The sequence below is a fragment of the Corvus hawaiiensis genome, chromosome 2 (assembly GCF_020740725.1).
Source record: "Corvus hawaiiensis isolate bCorHaw1 chromosome 2, bCorHaw1.pri.cur, whole genome shotgun sequence".
NCBI lineage: Eukaryota > Metazoa > Chordata > Aves > Passeriformes > Corvidae > Corvus > Corvus hawaiiensis.
Window position 1 is genome coordinate 46928968 of NC_063214.1, and position 17307 is coordinate 46946274.

General features: G+C 36.6%; 1 protein-coding gene across 1 annotated transcript in view; it reads left to right on the top strand.

Moving 5' to 3' along the window:
• The window catches only part of DDX10 (DEAD-box helicase 10), a 163554-nt gene that overhangs the window by 9151 nt on the left and 137096 nt on the right, over positions 1-17307 (top strand). The window contains exons 7-10 of the mRNA XM_048294748.1: positions 1741-1867; positions 3116-3278; positions 4549-4633; positions 17190-17291. Coding sequence (XP_048150705.1) covers positions 1741-1867; positions 3116-3278; positions 4549-4633; positions 17190-17291 — 477 coding nt within the window. The remainder of the gene's footprint in view (positions 1-1740; positions 1868-3115; positions 3279-4548; positions 4634-17189; positions 17292-17307) is intronic.

Here is a 17307-nt window from a genome sequence, read left to right on the forward strand (position 1 = left end):
TTTGTTGTTTGGCTTCCTTGCCTCCTGCATGTGTGTACTTACTGTGTGAAACCACCACATGTGTGTGCAAATACAGTCTGTCTGTGTGCCATTTATAAATCTGGCTTTCCAAGGACATGCTTTCCTATTGGGAAAGTGCAGAATGATAGTCTTGTTTGTGTGTTCTGTATTAGGAGCCCGAAGAAAAGCATGTGGTGTTAGTCCATGTGCAGTAACTCCTGTGGCTTCCTGATGTGCTGCATTTTCTGTGCATGTTTAGGGCTCTGGCTCTGTGTACACAAAATAAATTTGGCCTGCCCTACAGTTTGGAGCAGGATGGGGGGCCCTTGCTTGAAGGGAAGTATGTGGTGTGCCATGCTCAAAAAATTTAATATATCACTAAATGAGTGTTGCTTTTTGGCACATTATTTTCTTTTGAAATCCAAATGAAGAATGTTAATTTTGCATTTCTGTGGGCTCAATCATCTGAGTGTCAAATTACTGACGAACATGGATGATTCTTTTTCTGCTCTTCTATGAAACATGCATATATTTCCATATGTAAGATGCAGGAGAAAGGTGAAGCACGGAGATGAAAATGGCTTTCCCGGGAGCAAACAAGAAATCATCAGGCAAATGCATGGCAGAACCACATTGAATCTTGGGGAAGTTTTTGCTGTTTGATTTGATTATCTCTGTATTGTACTGCAAACACCTTTTTTTAATCAGCAGTACTATCAAAGGCATCTTAAATAAACATGATTGCCAGAAAAAAATGTGTGGTTAATATCCTCATAGCAGGAGAGAATGTACAAGCCTTGTACACAGTCTTAATTTTGGGGACTATCTATTTCACTGATCTCCTATGTTCAGTGAAGTCTATTTTAAAGTACATCTAATTTTTTTAAATATTTGGGAGAGTGCAATTAGATAACAAAACAATAAAGAAAAGGAAAGTATTAATTTGTTTCAGAGTTTACTGCCTTAGGTTATTGCCTTATAAAAGCAATTTCCTCTGAAAGATTTAGAAAGCAAAAAGTACTGTGGCGTAATTCAGATTAAATAACAGAATGAAAACTGGAAAAGTCTCTTGTAGTTTCATCCTCCCAAGTGGCCTCCTTTAGAAAGGTAATTTTGAATACCTATGTTCTGTTCAGGGTGAAGCAGAGGGACTGTAAGAGATGAGCATTTAGACGTGTTTCAAGGGCAGATATCCCAAAGAAGTTTTTTGTTGTTTTATTTCTGTTTTTAAGAACAGAAATGTGAGTTCAGACGACAATTCAGAGCTTTAGAAAGTTACTTTGCATGTCAGTATAATCAGTAGAAGTACATCAATGCTCTTTTTTTGTACGTGATTAGACTCTGCTTTGACATTGCCTTAAGCACAAATGATGCTTTAATGGGACTAATAGACAAAGTTGCATTTTAAGTCAAGGCAGTTTGAATGTCGCTGCTTAGACGTGGAAGGAGTTTGCCTTGCTGGTAGTAAATGAATTTAGAAGTAATGTCAAAAGACATCTGTCCCTCCCCACTGGCTTTTAGTAGGGGAATTGATGTAGTTTTCAAGTGAAGCTGCTAAGACTTGTTCCTCAAGTGGGAGAGCTTTCCAGCCTGACTCCTTTTCTTTTCTCCTTTTACTGAATATGTATAAGATGCTCTTGGCTTAAAAGAAAGGTGAGACATTTCTGTGATTTATCTAAATGTACTTCTTTTGTGTGATTTTTTTTTTTTTTTTTTTTTTTTTTTTCTTTTCTTCTTTAGTACCCCAGCAACTTTGGATCAGAACTATGTTGTCTGTGAGCTCCAGCAAAAAGTAAACATGTTATACTCTTTCCTGAGAACTCATTTGAAAAAGAAGAGCATTGTGTTTTTTGCAAGCTGTAAAGAGGTGTGGTTTTTTTCTCCCTCCTTCTCCCCACCATTTTAAAACTAATAAAATGAAGATGTTAATGTAGATGTCAATGCACCAGAGAGGTGAGATTATGGACTTAATTTGCAAGAGGAAATTGGAGGGACAAAACATCACCTACTGCTGCATGTCATGCAAGGCCTGGCTTCTGGGCAGTTTAATGACCCAGGCTCAATGCAGGAGACCTGAGTATTCTCAGCCATTTTTGTGGTCTGCTGTTAAAAATGAATGCTAAAAGTTAATGTCCGTAAGGCCCCGCTGTTTCAGTTCTGTCTTGTGACATGTTTCATAGTTAGCTTACAAAGTATTTCAGTAGTTGTTCTTGCTTTCCTTGCAAGCTTTTAAATCTGCTTGTTTGAGAAAGTGTGATTGTGAAATAGTACATGCAAAGGTTTTTCTTACATAGCAAGTAATCCTTCAAATACCTACTTGTGTAAGTGTCCTGGGACTATTCTGTTGAAGTTATTTGCACGTGTTTGTTTGGCACAGGTATTTGTACCTATAACTACTCATGTATCAACTATTTTACAATGCAGGTATTGGTTGCTAGTATAATACAATGCTAGTATTTTACAATAATAGACCATTTTATGATGGTCCAGTAACTATTCCTTGCAATTCTTTCACCTGTGCAAGAGGTTGCAGTATTTTTGTTGTTCTGCATTTGACTGGTGAGTACGCTGAAGTGGTTGGCTTAGTTGTACAGAAATTCTCCGGGCTGCAGCTGTTCTTGCAGTATACACAGTTTATGTGACTCCTTTCTTAAAAAGATACTAGGTAGCTGCCTGCTACAAAATAATGCTGCATCATGGGTACTGTAGGTAAGAGTAAACAGGCTGATTTTATAGGAGAAACTGTTGAAACTTGAAATAGTAAAGAGACTGTAGACTGATTTGAGTTGCAAGTATAAAACACAACACCCTTCCAGTAGTGTCTAAAAGCAGTGCTTCTGATGGACTTTGATACTTTGGTCCCTTGCATACAGCCTAACTACTCGTGTCCCAAGTGGTTCTTGCTGTTACCTACTCTGGTTTCCTTTAGGAAATGCCATCAAAAGGCATGCCAATCTTTTGCCACAGTTGGTCTCAAAATAACATCTTTTTTCTCTGATGTGAAGAAAAATTTATTTAATTTGATGTATTATGTCAGTTGTTATATACACTGTATATGATCTTAACGACTTTAACATTGCATGGTAATTCTTTTCCCCCCTGGTTTGTTGGGTAGGTCCAATATCTATTCAGAGTGTTCTGTAAGCTTCAGCCTGGTCTTCCTGTCCTGGCACTCCATGGCAAGCAGCAGCAGATGAAGAGAATGGAAGTCTACACTTGTTTTGTTCGGAAAAAGGCAGCAGTGCTTTTCGCTACAGATATTGCAGCTCGTGGCCTGGGTAGGTACCCACAGAAGCAGCAGCTAAACCTGTTGAGGCTTTGTCAGACTTTATACTCTGTAGACCAACCCAGTTTGTGAAAAATGAAGCTGTAGTTTGCTTAGGAGCTCATTAGGGTATCACAAAAGAGATGCTTCTTAGAGTTCTGCTGTTTCTTTACTGAAGAGGCCCACTTCATCTGAGCTTTTCTTCTTACCCCAGAAAAACACAGGTGGTATGGAAATAGTGATGCACTTGTTTACTGCATGCTGTAAGGCAAGATTCCAGCAGTTTTAAATATTTATGCTGTGCCTGTATCCTGTGGGTTATTCCAAAGGATATGAAAATTATTAACCTACTGGTATGTGGAAATGGAAACCTGAAATTGTAATGTCTGATGTTTGAGTGGCATTGTAGGACTCTGTTGATAAGGAGACAGAAAAATAAATGAGGGTAAAAAGACTTTTTTTTCTTTTAGTTCTTGGAGGCATTTAAGTACAACACAAGACTTTGCAAGAGTCCAGTCATTCTTTGAGATAGCAAACTCCATTGTCCAAAATGTGAGGTTTTGTCACTATGTTAGGAAAAGAAAGAAGGTGCTCTAAAAACTGAAGTCAGGAATGAAAACTTTCTCATACCTTCCATACTGCTGTAATCTCACCAGTGACTATCTAATTTGTGTTGGTTTGGTTTAGAGTGTCAGTGTACTTGTGGAATACAGTATAGCTGCAGACTTGGTTAGGAAGTAACACTTCAGTGCGAAGCCTGCCGCTGCTGCGCGAAGCACAGGACTTCAGAAATGCTTGTTACTAAAACCATTCACAGTCAAGATTGACTTTTGTCAGGCTTGGTCACCCCCTCCCATCTTTGAGAGGGACTATGGTATTTCTGTATGTGACAGCTGAGGTAGTACAGTCTCACCACAGCTAACTTCAGACCCCAGTGGTGTAGGATGTTAACAGTGTGGGTGAAAAGTGGGTCAGAAACTGTTACATAATTGTTAACCAAAGTGGTGTTTTGTCATCTGTGTGACACAAAGCATGTCTGTTCTTGTCAAGTGTGAAATTATGTTCCATTCATTGCACTGTCACAATTTAGGAAATAACACACAATTAATTTAACTTTCTTTGATGAAGAGAATGATTGTTTATGTATGCGAATACATTATTTCAGAGCTTGCACCTGATGTCTGTAAATGGGTCCAAGTGATGGTTCTTGCAGGAATTTATGCTCTTGAATAGGATGATTTTGAGTCCAGTGAACTTACTTGATATGTTTTTTCTTTACACAGATTTTCCAGCAGTGAATTGGGTCATTCAGTTTGATTGTCCAGAAGATGCAAACACGTACATCCACAGAGTGGGAAGAACAGCCAGGTTTGATTTCACTCTTCCTTAGTATTTTAATGGTTAAAACTAGATCACTGTAGGGACAGATCATTGGTTAAAGACTCACTTGAAAAAAATTAAGATATAAATTAGAAAGAAAAAGGCTGTTATCACTAAAAGACCCTTTTGATTAGTTAAGAGTAATGATTTAACTTAATAATTTCTTAGTGAGCTTCAGAGACTTGTTACAGCAGACAAGAACATCCCTGATTGTTCCATCTGATCAGGGAAGATTAATAGTGAGGAAATAGAAAATCCTTTTAACTTGCAGGATTACCTCAAAGGCTGAATTGAGCATGTTTGTGGGTGGAAAAGCTTGTTTTTCCACTGACATTTATAGATAAATAAGGTTTTAGACTGTGGATCCAATTCTTTGTGTCATTGAAGACTCTTCAAAAGAATGGAAATATTTCTTCCTTATTTTCATTTGAGAGGAAGGAATCAAATGTTAATTACAGGTTAAATTTTTAATTTTCTAAGTCTTCTGCGGAATTACATTCTTAAGCATTGCTTTAGTTAAAAAATATTTGTGGCTAAGCCTCTGTGATGGAAGGGTGTTACCCAGACAGACTGTTGAAAACCAGGTCCTTCATCTCTGAAGTAGATTTTTAAGTGGAACAGAAGCTGTTACTGCATGTCATTCAGTAGATCAAAAACCTCATGCAGTTATCTGAAGGATGAAATGCAAGACCTGACATTGTATCTTGTCTCTAATTTAACTTGTTTGTAGTAGAGCTTGCAATATAGTCAGTTATCAAACCTAATGACCGAGCAGTTGCTTAGAACAGGATTTCAACACCATAGAAATTTGAGATCTGTGTTTCTGGATCAGAAGGCTGTAAATTTTGGTGACTGTACAACGAGAGTGCACTTCCAGCACTCTTTTCAAAATGTAGAAGTTTTAGCCATGTTTTCATTGTAGTTGGTAACATTTCTGCCCCGTTCTGTCTATGTGCTCTCCGTTTTCTGATCTTCTGCAGTAGAGGAATGATAAATTTTTAAATGACTTTGAAAAAGACCTGTCAACGAACAAAGTCAGTGAATGTTATATATAATTAGATAAAACACATAGCTATTTTGCTAATTTAAAATTTAGATGTAATCTTATGCATACCAATTGAGAGAAAAGTATACGGACTTGGTTAGAATTCCGTAATATTTTCTTTTTTCGTCTGTCTTTTTTTTTTAGTCCTGTGTGGCTTCCACAGAAGGCTTGTAATTTTGTCTTTATGGCATACTGTCATCATGGAAGGAAAACAATGTATTTGGCATTGTTTAATTGGCAGTGTTTAGGATACTGGTTGAGCTCTTTCTGAACTGTGTCACTGAGTTAAAGCACCTCCCTGGAGTTGTAATCCTCAGGCCTTTCCCCAATTCTCATTAGGAGCTGAGAAGAGCAATTGTAAGTAGGTTTTGCATGGGGAAACAGCCCTAGAGAGCTACAAAGACAACCAACTCCCCTTTGTCATAATGCTTTTATTCAAATATGACTCTGAGAGGACTTTAGCCTGACAACCTTAAGGGTCTGTCTTCAGTGGCCTCTTAAATACAGCCTTCTGTGATTGCTCAAGGGACAGATTTGGACAGAAAATTGGGGCAGAGTGTCTGTCTCAGGGGCTGTGGGCTGTGCTGGATGCCTTACTCGGATGGAGTTTACATTTCCTTCTGTGTGAATTTTTCAGTAGGGAGGCCTTATGGAAATCAGGAGTACATCTGAGCAAGTTGTGTGAGCTGGAGGGTGTTGACTGACAGTGAAAGCAAATTCCTTCTGTAGGAAAAGCTTCATGGGTATTTTCTGTTTCCTAATCTGATGCAAAGATCAGCAGGTTCTGCCTATACTGGGCATTAATTTTGAAGAAACATACAGGCTCTCTCCATCCTTAAGGTAAAGCAGTCCTGGAAGGAAATTTTTTTAGGAAACGTAATAGCATGAAATAAATCTTTGAAAATAAAACAAGGGAGATGTCTAATAATTTAAAGTAAATATTGTGCAATAAGTAAATATACTAATGCAGTTTTTCATGTGGGTAATTGAGAATGTACTTCTCATTGAAATCTGAGTGTTGAATAGGAAGCTTCACTTGTTTTCAATAGCTACAGTTTGTATGAGAAGCTTGTGTTTCTTCTGGAAACTTGATAAAAATGAACTGAACTGCAATTTAGTAGTCCTCATTAATGAGGTTAAGAGATAATTACAAATTTTCATGGGTTTTGAGAATATAATTGCATAGAATGAAAGCTAAATTACATATCTCAGCTAATTAAGAGGCTGTGTTAAACTGTAATTAAAACTGGGATGCCAAGTACTGTTTACTTTTGAAGTCAAATTATTTTGTGATACAAAAGTAAATATGAAAGGAGAGAAATTATGTTGGGGATGGGGCTGGAAAACCTTTGACAGTCATGGATGTGTTCCCGCATCTGTCTTACAATTTTGTGAAGCTTGATCTAAGGTGAGCGGTAACAGTTTATTTTTAAGTGGGTAAGGCCACTGTGTTCCCTAAGAAACAATTCCCTAGCATTTTACCCTGCTGAAGAACATAAATTGCAGCTCTTGCATTTTTGATTTATGGTAAAGTAAGATCAAGAAAATCTGGGTGTTGTCCAGTAATGCTTTTACTTCATAGTAGAATTGACATGTATTGAGTGGGGTTTTTTTTTAATAAACTTGAAAGGTATGCTACAACTGGAGTGATTGGAAGCTGTTTCCAGTTGCATTCAAAGTCTTAACTAGTTCAGTGACAGAATTTCTAAAATACTGACAAATGCCATGGGCAGTCTACTAAATACTTTTGGTGTTATTTTTTCCACACAATTTCTTAGAGAAGTTAGTGGTTTAAAACACTAGATTACAGTGTTTTCTGTGGGCTTTAGTTTCTAAAACCTAAATAAAAACTGCTTGTAGCAATTGCCTGCAAAAATAATTTCTTCCAGCTTTTAATTTCTATTTATGCCTTCTGTTCTGTAACCTATGAAGCCTACAGTTGAAAGTATTCTTTGATGAATTTTGTGAAACAAGTTACAGTGCCACTAGGGGACAGCAGAAGATAATAATAATTTTTGAAGCCCCTTGATGCTCACTTTTTTCCCCAACTGTTTTTCCAAACATAATGTCTAAGTTATATGGCATGAAAAAAGCGTATAGGCATGTTTGTCGTGCAGTCATGATTGCGTTGGTGAGACAAGACACCAAAAAGTCTATTTTATCTTTTTATTAATTCGTAAATACCTTCAGTTTTGGATGTACCTATATCCTTGCAAGTCTCAGTAATGAATTTCTTTCTTTCCTGGCATTACATTCATCCCTCCACTTAATGTTTTAATTTTTTTTTGCTTCAGAAGCGACTATTAAAAGCTGCTGCTTGAGTTTAGTGATCGTTCTGTCATGAGTCTTTTTTTAAAGACACCAACACTGGAATGTTAAACAGAATAAATGTTTTTGCTCTGCAGTTTTTATCTGTGGTATGTCCAGAGCTATATATAAGATTTAGATCTGACTGGCTCAGACTTCTGATGGCATTTAATCCAGCCTAGCTGGTTAGATTTCTTAGGTGCTTACGCTGACTTAGGAAAGTAATTGTGGTTTTATTGTTGTCATTAAACATAGTGTGCACACAGGCATGCGAGTTCTGTCTAGCTCTGTGTATGCTTTTCTTTCTTTCAGTAAATTATATTTCTGAAAACAAATGGAAAAATCCATCTTCCCAAAGTGGAATACTCTGTTACCTGCCATCTTTGTAGTGGCTGGTATGATTAGACCCAAAGAGGTATGACTAAAGACTTTTAAGAAGAATGTGTTTTTTGATGCTTTGTGAATGTTGGAGAACACACACGCCTGTCAAATTATAGACAGGTGAAAGGGGCAGGTCATAGAATGATCTTATTCTGTCTGTAATACTCTGTAGTATAAGCTCTGAATCTCATTAATGCTCATTGGGTCTCTCCTTAAATAATTGCACATTATATGTGTGAAAGTGAGACTAATAAGCCTTAAGAGTAATGTGGCAATAAAGCATTTAAAAATGTGAGTTAACAGTACCTTTTTCAATGGTGGAAACTTGATTTTTATTCTTTTTTTAATGGGAAAAATATTTCAGGGATATATGTCTTGGGTCCTGAGTAATCAGGACAGCCAAGATGACAACTCCTTGTTTGGATTATTTTTCTATTTTTATTTTAAGACCCACTGTAGCACTGTTGTTTAAAAATAAATGCCATATTAAGACTGTCTCATATTATATTGCAGACAAGTCATCATCCTAACCCAAGTTAAGTAAAAATAGCTGCCAGTGGAGGTCACAAGACATTGTTGACACCACATTTAACTTGGAATTCATATTATTAAATTTTCTAAAATTGAAACTGTATTCTAGCTACACTCTTGACAGTGGCCCCTGATGCTGCAGTTGTACTGACTGGCACTGTGTTATCTGCTAGAATTCTTTTCCTAATGGAATGGTATTAATGTTCCTGAACACTGAACGATGAAGTGGCCAAGGTTATTGCCTGCTGACGTGAAGCTATGCCATAAACTGGAATAACAAAATAAGTAAGCACACGTATTTTAACTCAGCAGAGTAGACACAGCTGCTGTGGGAAATGAATTGCTTCCAGTGTAGGCTGGAGGAGCCAACAACCTCCCAAGGCCTTTTGAAATCAATTTATTGTAAGACTAACTTGATAAGGTTGGTGAGCCTGTTCTTGTCCATTATTTCTTGTGACCAAGACTGGCAAACAGGGACACTGACCCAGTATGACTGAAGGAAGGAGAACGTGGTTCTGCGGCAAGAGTAAAACCCAGTTGTTTCTCTGAACTTGCCAATAGGTATAAAAGGGCTTCTTTCCAGACAGAAAAAGGAAAAAGATATTAATGGTCACTGGAAAAGAAAAAATAAACAGAATCAATGTCTGACTTCATAGAAAAATTTACTGATAATTTTTGGGGGATACTGAATTACAATCTGTGCAATGGAGTAATAGAAATGAACAAAGCATTAGAAGTGGCCTAAAGCAACACCAACAGATGAAGCCAGTTCACGTTTTGTTGTTTAAATGCTCACTGGGATGTCAGACTGTTCACAATCCATGGGAAGAAGCTCTTCTTCCTGAATCGAGGACTCAGCAGTGAACACTGACTGTCTGCTGCATTTGGTCAGCTGTGAATAGTCAAGACACTTTCTGGTCTCTTGTAATTTTTGTTGGGCTGCTTTGGTAAGACTTGATGTAAATGGTACAGCACAGTTTCAGATTGCAGTGCACCCAGATCTCTTGTTAAAGATTTGTTGTTTTAAACAGAAATACGTATTGCAAAAAAGAGGCCATTGATCATGTAGATGGGATAGAAATTTCAATATGCATTTATTTTCTATGCTCATTTGTCATTTAAAGAACCAGAATAACAAATCACCATATTATGAAAGAAACCCGGCAGTGTAGAAGTTATGATAAATGGTAGATAAAACTCTTCTTGTTACTGGGCCTGGAAAAATAATGTTTTCTTGGTTTGAAGCTTAGATTTCACCAGTCCTCATTATTTCAGAAGGCCCAGAAGGTAGTATGATTGGAAATAAAGTTTTGCCTGAATTGAGCCTGATATTGGAGACCTAAAAAAACTGTTACTTTGCTTAAGAAACATGTTTAGAAATAGTGGCTTATGTAGTCACATTTAATGGTTGAGTTTTAAAATTAAACATGAATTACTGTATTTCTGTAGAACCCCTTAGGGGTAGATATGGATGTTAGTTTCTCTTTGTTAAAGGGTATTGTGTGGGTGAACAGATTTATTTGTTACGTCTATCAGGTTGAAACTGATCTGCTCAGAATAAAACTATCCATTCTGATATGTTTTGGATATATTTTTATAGATGTCTTACATTGTTCCATTACACAAAAATGTGCAACATGACAAATGCCTGCATCAATTAAATGTCTTTTCCTTCTCTACTCTAGTTGTTAATAAAAAAATTGAAAACAGTTAAATAATTAAATATAAATTACATGCTAGAAATAGTAGAACTTGACTCACTGTAACATTTTTCCTAATGCATCTTATGTTATGCATGATCGTTAGGTTATTTGTTAATAATTCACTGCTGTTTCTTGCAGTCTTTGCAGGGGCAAATCTTTGCTCTAGAAAGAGGAGTCTGTGCTGCTTTTTGTATTTTTGCTCATCAGTTTTTCCACATGATGAAATCATCTTGTTCTTGATTCTTTATGGAAACTAAAATTATGTGCAAAGATTTAAAGAACATTATTTTTGTGAAATCAAGTGGTCCAGATTATTTCTGTTCTGAGAAGGGTGTGAATGGTGTGTAGTGAATAAATGATTGCCTTACATGGTGAATAACTTAGCTTCACAGTGGAAGTAACTATTCAGTAGTTTCATATTTATAGTTTTGCAACTGTGTATGCTAAACAAAGGGTCTGTTAGAAGAAGAGTGAAAATACATAATTAGGGTGTATCATCATGCACGTGCAAAATCAGGCATGTTTATTGGGATTGGTTTTGATGCTATTCCAAATGCTTAACTCATTGCCCTTAATGTTTTGAGGAGAGCAGTCTCTTGCTTGCTTCTGGTAAATCTCTAGCAGATTTGGTGTGAGTGAGAAAGAGACAGTTGTGCAGTTGATCTGGCTTCCCTGGTGCCCAATTTCCTTTCTCTGAAACGATTTACTGTGGAGAGTTTCTGGAACACTAAAGTATCTGAAGGTGGCTTGTTGGCTTGGAATGCAATACTTCTGGGAATGGGCTTTGATTTAAGCTCGCCAGTTTTGCAGATGAGATGACAGCATATGTTGATGTTATCCGTGCTGGCCCAGTTAGGCTAAAATTAGATCTTTAATCAAGTCAACCTGGTAAAGTCCCATTCAAGTTACAAATTAAAAAAATCCACAAAATACTTTTCTTTTGAGTATGGTGGTAAATGTGTGACGTCCAGAGTATAAAAAAAAATTATACTTAGGGTTCGTGCATGTTCATGTGTGGTAAATATCTTCAAAAACATTATCACCTCCTGTATATTGCATTTTCTGTAAAGGGAAATATTCCAGTTCAGGAAACTGTTATGCAAGTATCTTTATACCCACAACCCTCCTCCCTCAAATTTTATGATTATCTCATCATCTCAGTTTTCTCCTTTACCAGCTTTTAAAATAGATTATTTTTTATTGCCAAACAAAGTGGAAATACTGCCTTTAACTCTGGAAATTTGGCATCAACTTATGTCTTCTGAAATACAAATGTTAGGGAAACATGTTGTAATACATCTGTTTGAGACAACTTGTGTAACATTTCCTGTAAAGTCTGCATATCCATTCACCTTATCCTTACAGTTCCCTTTCCATAACTTTTTTCCTACTGGATATTTGCTTTTGTAGCAGAACACTGGTGCCTGATGACCATCATGAGATGGTTCCCATTCCTATTTTATTCTGTTATGACCAACAACTGACAATAAAGTGTGGTGCATTTGACTGAACTGTATGTTACAATGGTCATGGCAAGGATGTAGAAGAACTCTGAATGTAGTTAGAACAAGCTCAACTCTAGCTGCATGGCCAGGTGAAATTCATTAACAACCACAGTATGCTTTCATTTATTGCCTTTGTAATAATGGTAATGTTGTTTGCTTTAATAGTATTGCCTAGTATATGCAGCTGTTAACTGGATCTGATCATGGATGGGTTAAGATAGGTTAAGATTAGGCAACAACTGAGTTTCTGTTTGGCCTGCATGAAAACCACTTTTTTCTCATCCTGTCTTCACTGGACTGTTGCCGTTCTATTTCTTCATGCTTGATACCAGCTGTTGGCTCAGGGTGATTTTTAGCAGAAGTTTAAGATAGATTCTGTCATGGTGCGTAAACTATCCTCTTAATTTTAGCATGGTTTTTATTTTTTTAATCAAGTGAAGCTATTTGGCAACACTTTGTGTTTCTTTGCTAAGGAAATGGGGTTCTTAACATTTTTAAACCATTTTTCTCTACTTGTAATTAGCCAGTACCACATTGTCCTAGGTAATTTATCTCACTTCCTCTTTGTCTGCCTTTGGCACTTGCCCTCGATTGTAGACATCTTTCTTTTTCTCATCTGCAGTCACTGTAAATATAACCCTCTGCTTTATAGCTCTAATGATGATTTTCACAGCTTCCTGCTTGTAAGTCATGATTGAGTTGCAGAGAAGTTGCTTGCCTTTTTCAAAAGTATTAAAGTCAGACACTAGAAAATAAGGCAGATATGAACTAGAAGTGATTTTTTTTCTCCCAAAGACTTTCTGCAAGTAAGATGCAATTTTCCGTGGACGTGGAATAAATTGTATCTTGTACCCTTAGAGACTGTTAAAATCACAGTGCAAAGATGAGTCCCTTCGCTGGTTTCTTGATCACCTTGAGGGGATGACAAGAGATCATCAATTACTACACAGTCCAAGAAAGTTTGATTACTTTGAGGTTTTTAATTTGCTTTTCTTCAGCAGAATCAAAGTGCATACTTAGTGAATAATAAATCATCAGAGTGAATTAGCATTTTGGGACAGATGACAGGTTTTGGTGATGATGGACAAGTTGAAGGCTGCAGCCAGCAAGAATGGGGAGAACTTTTCCTAATACGGTCTCATCTGCAGAAGTAGTCCTCCTGCTGAAGAATTACAGTAACCAAGGTTGTTTCTTCACTGCTTTATCATCTCTAAAGGTTTAAAGGTTTTATCTGTGTGCTGAAAAGAATTACAGAGATGTTCCTTTGTTTGCTTTAGTGGAGAATTTTATTCCTGTAGGATACTAAGAGATGTTCTTTTCTCCTATGTTTTAGGCATTGTAATGGAAACAACTTTTGATCAGATGTAACTGTTCTTGTTACTGTTTATGTCAGTTTTTAGTAGCTAGTGCTTTCCTAAGTTGGCCGGGATGGAAGCTTTTAGTATGAAATATGCAGAAGGAACATCTTGGAAAACTGCAATTTTCCACTGAAGCCTCTCTTCTTGACATTATCTTTAACACTATATTTTTCTGATTAACACATTATGAGGTTTTTGGTTTTTTTTTGAGAAATAAGATAATACTCTGCCCAAGTAAAACTCCTTTCTTATAGGCTGCATTTTGCTTTCTTTATCTAAACGTCCGCTGAACAGATGCACACCTTGCCAGATGGTATTTAAGATAGTTTGGTTTTTTCTGTGGTGTTTTCTTTTTCATGTTTAGCTCTAAGGAACAGTGTTATTATTAAACTGTTCGTTTTAATTAATTAAGTCATGATTACAGTACAAAATGGGCAAAGACTGTTCCCCCTTAACTTCAAATATTTTTAAACCATTGGCATTTAAAAGAGAATGTTTCCAAAACATGTAAGGAAAAGGATTGCACTGCATCAGTAGTTATCAGATGTCTTTCAGTCCCTTTGAATTTCTGAAGGAATAGCTCTGAGAAATATTTGTGTTGCTTTTTTTCCCCTCTTAATAGGTGGCAAAAGATGAGAAAGTATAGGTGCTTGAAAACTTCTCTCTTCTTTGTCTATTTTTTCATGTGATTATTTCTTTACTTAGCTGTGGTACTACTACAGTAAGTACTGCAAAAAGGCTTCACAAGACTTAATGTAAACATTGAAATAGTCGTTGTCCATAGATAGCAGATATAATGCTTGGTGGTTTTTGTGAATTACCTATGGAATGTGCCTTTAGGATTTGTACTTTCTGAAAAGATAACTGACTCAGCATGTAATGAGTTTAGCCCTAATAACATGAGCTCAACTTGTAAGGATCAGAATGAAGGTTTATCTGATCCTGCATCCTCTTTCAGAGTGACTTTGTGGATACTGCTGGGAAGATATACAAGCAAAACAAATGTAGAATGATTTTTCCTGTACTGTATCATTGGAGATTTTGGTTTTGTGGCTTGTAGAGAGGATATCTGCACTCTCTGTCCTTTGATGAGTATTTCTTCCGTGATTTCTATTACTCTGGCCTTTCACAGTGTTTTGCACACTGAATAAAAGAGATACGAAAAAGAAACAATTTAATAGTGCCAAGTCAGGTAGTCTGTGATAAGAAATACTGCAAGCAACAAAACTATACAAATTACTTCGTGCCTTTGGCTAACTTTAAGGAATCTGAAAAAATCATCATTTGTATGGGTTTATATAGTACAATCAAGACTTTTCTTGACAAATGATGAAGATTGTTAAGAGATTTAACAGAGATTCTTTCCAGATATCAGATCATTCACGTAGCTCTTGTTGGAATCCTTTCCCTTTCATATCATCTGCTTTGGAGAGAAGAGCAGAACTGTGTTATTCTGTACTCTAAATTGGTGAGACTGATAATTGGCAGCAACATTATCTGTGTCTTCCTGTCTGGTAGATAAGAGAGTATTTTCATCCTTCTTTCCAACAGTGCTCTGAGAGCTCAGGTTTTTTTGATGAATAATTGGCTGTCTTGGTAGTATGATCATCAATTTTTACAATAAAATGTGAAGTCCTCTAAGGTTCAGTGGCTTTCCAGGATTTCACTGCTTGTTCAGGTAGTGGCAGTGTCCGACAGGCACCCACCTTGCAGATGTATCATTTGGAATTTGGTTGGGTTGAAATACATAGAACTTTCTTCAAAGGTGCACTTGGTCTCTGTAAGCAAGTTATTCTCAACTTTAATTGTTGTATAAAGGGTACAAACATTCATGGGATGTTTGGTCAGCAGTGACAACATGCTTGGTAAAGATAATAAATTGCCTTAAGCCAAACATATGTATTGCTTTAGACGTCTTTTTTAAGAAAGACTGTGCAAGCTGATATTTCTATATTAAGAACATTTTAGATCTACTATTGAAATGGATTAAAATCAAGTCATTATAGTTTTTGTACAGTACCAAAGTACTCTTATCAATCCATGTACAATCAGTAAATTCAAATGATGTTGGCATGTAACAGATATTCTGCTTTTGTATCAATTCTATTTCTGTGTAATATTTCAAAATCTAGAATGTAAAGGTTAAAATTTCATGATGAAAACATTTACTAGACATTTGTAAATTGTCTTTAGAAGTCGGTCTCCAAACCTATCAGATATAGCACTGGGGAAAAAAAAATCCCAGGCATCCAAGAGCATTTTGTTGTGATTTTTCAAATTCATCAAATGAAAGCAGAAAGCTGTAATAAAAGCTGTCAGACTATTTTAACTGCAGATTTTGTTGCTACTTCCCTTGCTTACTGTGCTGTGACAGATAGTGTTTATAGTTTTCAAACAATTCTGCAGTACTGTTTTTGCCAAGTGATAACTGTTTATCCTTGGAGAAGTGTGGGCTCCCTGTATTCCACTTGAAATGATTTTTATCAGTTAATACTATGATTCTTGTTTGGTGTGCCTGAGAGCATCCTTCTGTGTTCCCTGGCCTCCCTAAGAAAGGGAGTTCAAAGCTGCTCTGCAGAGCAACTTACCAGTCTGGTTTTGCTTTGTCCTACACATTGCTCTCATCAGTTGGTTATGAGTTGGATTCTGTCCAATTCTGGCATACTTCTGAAATTCAGTTGACATTTTTTTTTTCTTGGTAATGTAGGACTGTGCAATATTTTGTTATCAATCTGTACTCTTAAGAACTATTTGCAAATATAAAGAAGGAAACAGTGTAAGAGCTACAGTAGATACAGACTTAGTGCATGCAAGCTCATCATTACCCATTTCTTCAAAACAACTTAAACCCATTGCATTGTTTGTTTACTAATGCTATTGGGTACTTTTTTCTATGTGAATGTCCTGAAGTCAGTAGATGTGCTAAAAGCAGGAGCTGATATTTTATTGCACAAAAAGAAAATGATCAAGAAGATGCTTTAAGCATAAATTAACTGATTTTTTAATGTCTTTGCTAACTGTGTATCTTGAGCAATTACCAGCTCATCTACATTTGATACAGCTGTTAAGTGCACTGAAGAGTGAATGCTAGATACGTTCTTATGGGATCAGTCTGATTGTACCTTTTCTTTTGCACCTGAAAACTGCTTCTGTAAATGAAAGAGCTCCTGTTTTTATGCTTTTCTTTCAGTGATGTCTCTGTGACCTGTTAGCCTTTACTGAACATGTAAGAAGGAGTTGTTATTTGAGACCAAGGCACTGACCTTTTCATAACCTTCCCCGTCTTTGACTTGCAGGTTATGCAAAGAGAATCAAGTTTTTACCAAGTGTTAAACCTTGCCTTTTGGTGAAGGGTGAATGCAAGTAGCTGGATTTTCTAGTATTGTAATCAAAGTACACTTTGATCAAGTATCATTTGTTTGCCACTAATACTTCAAATTGAGGGAAGAAGAGAGTCACTGATCTGAATCCATGTCTTAGCCCTAGATGTTTAGAACTCTAGGTGTAGTTTTAAGATCAGGTCAAGTGGGGTTATTGGCAAGTCACTTAACTGGTTTGCCTCTTCTTTTCCCTTTGGTAAGTGAGAATTTTTGTCTGTTCTTTGGGCTGCTTATAAGGAATCAAATATAAATTCTCATTGGCTATTGAAAACATCAGCAAAAAATGTAATTTTTTCATGTTTGCTTGAGGTTTCTTTTTTTCCCTTCTGCTCAGGTACAAAGAAGGTGGCGAAGCTTTGTTAGTATTGCTTCCTTCAGAAGAAAAAGGCATGGTGGAACAGCTGGCACAGAGGAAAGTACCTATCAGTGAAATCAAGTAAGTGGCTAATGGC